Source organism: Macrobrachium nipponense, chromosome 27 (genome assembly GCF_015104395.2).
Source record: "Macrobrachium nipponense isolate FS-2020 chromosome 27, ASM1510439v2, whole genome shotgun sequence".
In the NCBI taxonomy this organism is placed as follows: domain Eukaryota; kingdom Metazoa; phylum Arthropoda; class Malacostraca; order Decapoda; family Palaemonidae; genus Macrobrachium; species Macrobrachium nipponense.
Genome location: NC_087216.1, coordinates 42,673,063 through 42,678,062, shown reverse-complemented (window position 1 = coordinate 42,678,062; position 5,000 = coordinate 42,673,063). Strand labels below are relative to the sequence as shown.

The 5,000-nt window shown below is 40.3% G+C and overlaps 1 protein-coding gene across 3 annotated transcripts in view; it reads right to left on the bottom strand.

The window, feature by feature from the left end:
• LOC135201055 (centrosomal protein of 104 kDa-like) overlaps positions 1-5,000 on the bottom strand; it is a 458,443-nt gene that overhangs the window by 121,008 nt on the left and 332,435 nt on the right. For all 3 annotated transcript variants that reach the window (XM_064229911.1, XM_064229913.1, XM_064229912.1), the window contains exon 4: positions 1,587-1,807. In XM_064229911.1, coding sequence (XP_064085981.1) covers positions 1,587-1,807 — 221 coding nt within the window. The remainder of the gene's footprint in view (positions 1-1,586; positions 1,808-5,000) is intronic.

The following is a 5,000-nucleotide window of genomic DNA, read 5'->3' as shown; positions in this document are numbered from 1 at the left end:
TCACTGCTGACCTACTTATCATGTAAGGTTGTGTTGTCACCAGGATTGAGTAATCATGCAAAATTTCAAGTCCATCGGACAAACGGATCAGGTAAAAAATTGACTGACAAGATTTGGCCAGGACAAATAAAAGCACATAAAAAACGGTACGTTAGGCCAACTAACATTGGGTAGACCCATTTATGGCTTATGATTTTTTCTTAAATGTGAGTAGAATATATCAAGTTAAATGCCTAAGCATTGTGAGGATACAACAATGAGGAGAAAATATCAAGGAAAGGGGACATGCTAAACTCTATTGCATTTTGAAAGCTTTGTTTCTTTCTAAATCTTAATCTCTGTTGCAGAAATATGGACACAAAATAATCTTTCTTCATTTTATTCTACTTCCTTGACAAAAGATGGTGACCGTACGACGATTTATTCAATAATGTTCCCGCATTCAACTACATGCTAGCAGTTCTTGAGATAGTGACGCTTCTACGCAGAATTATATCAGAACAATATATATATAAATATGTGTGTGTGTTTGTGTGTGAGTGTGTGTTCGCACGAAACAGCTGAAGTAGCAGAGTAAAAGATTAAATCTGCCACGCCTTTCTGGCGCCAGCAAAAACCATAGTTTTATGCTTTGGGTCATTTTTATGAAAAAAAAAAAAAAAAAATACCAGCAAACCATGTGGCCAACTTTATTGGTCAAAACGTCTAATGAAAATTAGTTTACGTAAATCCAATCTACACTTCGCATAAATATGAAAGCCTTTCTTCAATACTTGACAAAGAATTGGGAAAGTGACTGAGGAGAGGCGCCTCAAAACCTCTATCTTTGAGAGAGAGAGAGAGAGAGAGAGAGAGAGAGAGAGAGAGAAAGGCATTCGATATGATTACTTTGCATAGCATCTGCACGAGAAATTAGTTACTTCAAAATCACAAGGTTCTTCTTCATATGCAATTAAGAAATCAGAATTTTCGCAGAGAACCCAGTCTTTAGTCACCAACAAAAACTTGTGCCTTTAGCCTTCATTAAAATTGTATCTAATTAATGGAGACAACTTTTTAAGACTATTCTACCATGTCTTTACACACAAAAAAGATAAACGTAGTCTTTTTCTGCCTTTTAAACGAAAAAAGAAACACACTTGATGCCAGATACAGAAACGATAGTGGTGAGTGTGGACAGAAAAGTTGAAGGGAGAAGATTAGTTGCTGAGAAACAGTTTTGAAATAGGTCAAATGAGGAGCAGTTTACTTTTCTATCTGACTAATTGTGCAGGACTGAATAACTGTTCATCAGGAACCTATTCAGTTAGCCTTTCACTTCTTTATTACTTAACTGAAAACATCAATAACCAGAGTTTCGGAGATCGCAAAGCTCCGCCAAGGCTAAGCAGTACACAATCCCCGCCCCCCAATCAAAAGGTGTCTTACCTAAACATGGGTCTATCCAAAGATTTCATCACTTGCTGTCAGCCATGAAGTCCTTAATTAGCCCTTAGTCAAAGTTTCTAAACAAACAGACGGAAACAAAAAATGAACTTCGTTGCAGAGATACAAAATATAAAATGAAAACTCCAGCATCAACCAACCTGATTGTAGAGATTGATTCTGTTGATGTGGTTCTTGTGGAGGACGAGTTTCAGGAACGTTCCAGTGCAGTCCACGGTAACGGATTTCAGTTCTCTCGCTTTGAACTGGGAGTGTTCATTATCCGAGAAGGTGATGTAGCCCAGCTGAGCAAATTTGACGTTGTACAGAGCCACCTCCCGACCGGGAGCCACGTCCCCTATGTACAGCTCCACTTTCTCGGCTGAAAGAAAATGAAATATTTAATGACAGACTGAAAACATATTGAATTCATTTTCATTTGCGTGCCTAGTTTCATTTCCAGGCATAAATGGCAAGGCAGATTTTACTCCTACCTGTGCAGTATGTTTAGTGCCACCACCTATAAAATTAATTATAAGCATAAAACAAATGTCCGCACTTTTATACTGAAGGTTAAAATTAACGCATATAACTCAATCTTACGCATCATTTATCAAATGTTATCTTAAAATCCCATCATTTTTGCACTGTTCAGAGCTTTTGGAAATGATGCATTCCTAAAATGACTCGAGTTGGATTTGCTTCCCACGACCAGACGGTAACTAGCGAGGAAATATATGCAAGGTCATGGCGAGCTCTGGCCTACTTTAAATGCATGGCATCGAGATACCGGAAGCAGCGGGGCGATGTGGCAGGAATACCAGAAAGTTGTTATGTGCAGCGAAGAGTAGGTGGAGTGGGTAGCACTCTTGAAGTAATGGGAAACCGAAGGAATCAGCGCGTCTTCTTTTTTTTTCTTCTTTAAGACAGCTGTTTAGATTCACACATGCACACACACATCCATACATACATACATACATACATATATATATATATATTATATATATATATATATATATATATATATATATATTTATACAGTATATATAATTATTGTAGAACGAAAATTCACGTGTTTAAGAATATCGCCATTGATTATTATCCTTCATAATAATAATAATAATAATAATAATAATAATAATAATCGATGTGGTGGTCAGTTGCTGGATGACGACCTCCAAGTACCTGACCGTCTTCCACTTCAATTGGGTTGAATACCTGACTGCCGGACGAAGCTCCTCTGTTGCCAGAGGTTCCATTTACGTCGTTGTCGTTTATTCCTTCATTTCTTAACATCATTGCTGAGTTTTGCTATTTAACCCATAGCTGGACCCTACCCCATCAGGGATAGGTACTCATTTACAGCTGAGTAGACTGAGGAAATTATGGTAAAGATCCTTTCCCAAGGAATCAACGCCGAGGAGAGCGGTCACCCATCAAACGACTGACCAGCCCCAATGTTGCTTAACCAGTCCTAACCCACTCTGCCACGGCGCCACAAAATGCCAAACTGGAAACCCCCAGGTCCCGATGAAGTCCATGGATACTGGCTCAAAAACTTCAAGGCCCTACACCCACGAATAGCAGATCAACTCCAGCATTGTATCTCAAATCACCATCCAACCAAATGGATGACCACAGGAAGAACATCCTTAGTACAAAAAGACAAGAGTAAGGGAAATATAGCCAGTAACTACAGGCCTATCACCTGCCTACCAATAATGTGGAAGTTACTAACAGGTATCATCAGTGAAAGGCTATACAACTACCTAGAGGAGACAAACACCATCCCCCACCAACAGAAAGGCTGCAGAAGGAAGTGTAGGGGCACAAAAGACCAGCTCCTGATAGACAAAATGGTAATGAAGAAAAGTAGGAGAAGGAAAACCAATCTAAGCATGGCATGGATAGACTATAAGAAAGCATTCGACATGATACCACACACATAGCTAATAGAATGCCTGAAAATATATGGGGCAGAGGAAAACAACATCAGCTTCCTCAAAACTAATGCGCAACTGGAATACAATACTTACAAGCTCTGTAATAAGACTAGCAGAGATTAATATCAGGAGAGGGATCTTCCAGGGCGACTCACTGTCCCCACTACTCTTCGTAGTAGCCATGATTCCCATGACAAAAGTACTACAGAAGATGGATGCTGGGTACCAACTCGAGAAAAGAGACAACAGAATCAACCATCTGATGTTCATGGATAACATCAAGCTGTATAGTAAGAGCATCAAGGAAATAGATACCCTAATCCAGACTGTAAGGATTGTATCTGGGGACATCAGGATGGAGTTTGGGATAGAAAAAGGCGCCTTAGTCAACATACAAAAGGGCAAAGTAACGAGAACTGAAGGGATAAAGCTACCAGATGGGAGCAACATCAAACACATAGATGAGACTGGATACAAATACCTGGGAATAATGGAAGGAGGGGATATAAAACACCAAGAGAAGAAGGACACGATCAGGAAAGAATATATGCAGAGACTCAAGGCGATACTCAAGCCAAAACTCAATGCCGGAAATATGATAAAAGCCATAAACACATGGGCAGTGCCAGTAATCAGATACAGCGCAGGAATAGTGGAATGGACGAAGGCAGAACTCCGCAGCATAGATCAGAAAACCAGGAAACATATGACAATACACAAAGCACTACACCCAAGAGCAAATACGGACAGACTATACATAACACAAAAGGAAGGAGGGAGAGAACTACTAAGTATAGAGGACTGCGTCAACATCGAGAACAGAGCACTGGGGCAATATCTGAAAATCGGTGAAGATGAGTGGCTAAAGAGTGCATGGGAAGAAGGACTAATAAAAGTAGACGAAGACCCAGAAATATACAGAGACAGGAGAATGACAAACAGAACAGAGGACTGGCACAACAAACCAATGCACGGACAATACATGAGACAGACTAAAGAACTAGCCAGCGATGACACATGGCAATGGCTACAGAGGGGAGAGCTCAAGAAGGAAACTGAAGGAATGATAACAGCGGCACAAGATCAGGCCCTAAGAACCAGATATGTTCAAAGAACGATAGACGGAAATAATATCTCTCCCATATGTAGGAAGTGCAATACGAAAAATGAAACCATAAACCACACAGCAAGCGAATGCCCGGCACTTGCACAGAACCAGTACAAAAAGAGGCATGATTCAGTGGCAAAAGCCCTCCACTGGAGCCTGTGCAAAAAACATCAGTTACCTTGCAGTAATAAGTGGTACGAGCACCAACCTGAGGGAGTGATAGAAAACGATCAGGCAAAGATCCTCTGGGACTATGGTATCAGAACGGATAGGGTGATACGTGCAAATAGACCAGACGTGACGTTGATTGACAAAGTCAAGAAGATAGTATCACTCATTGATTTTCAAGATCTGAAAATAGAAATAAGAAGGATATGGGATATGCCAGTGGAAATTGTACCCAATTTCCACTGGAAATTGGAACACTAGGCACGATCCCAAGATCCCTGAAAAGGAATCTAGAAAAAATAGAGGCTGAAGTAGCTCCAGGACTCATGCAGAAGAGTGTGATCCTAGAAACGGCG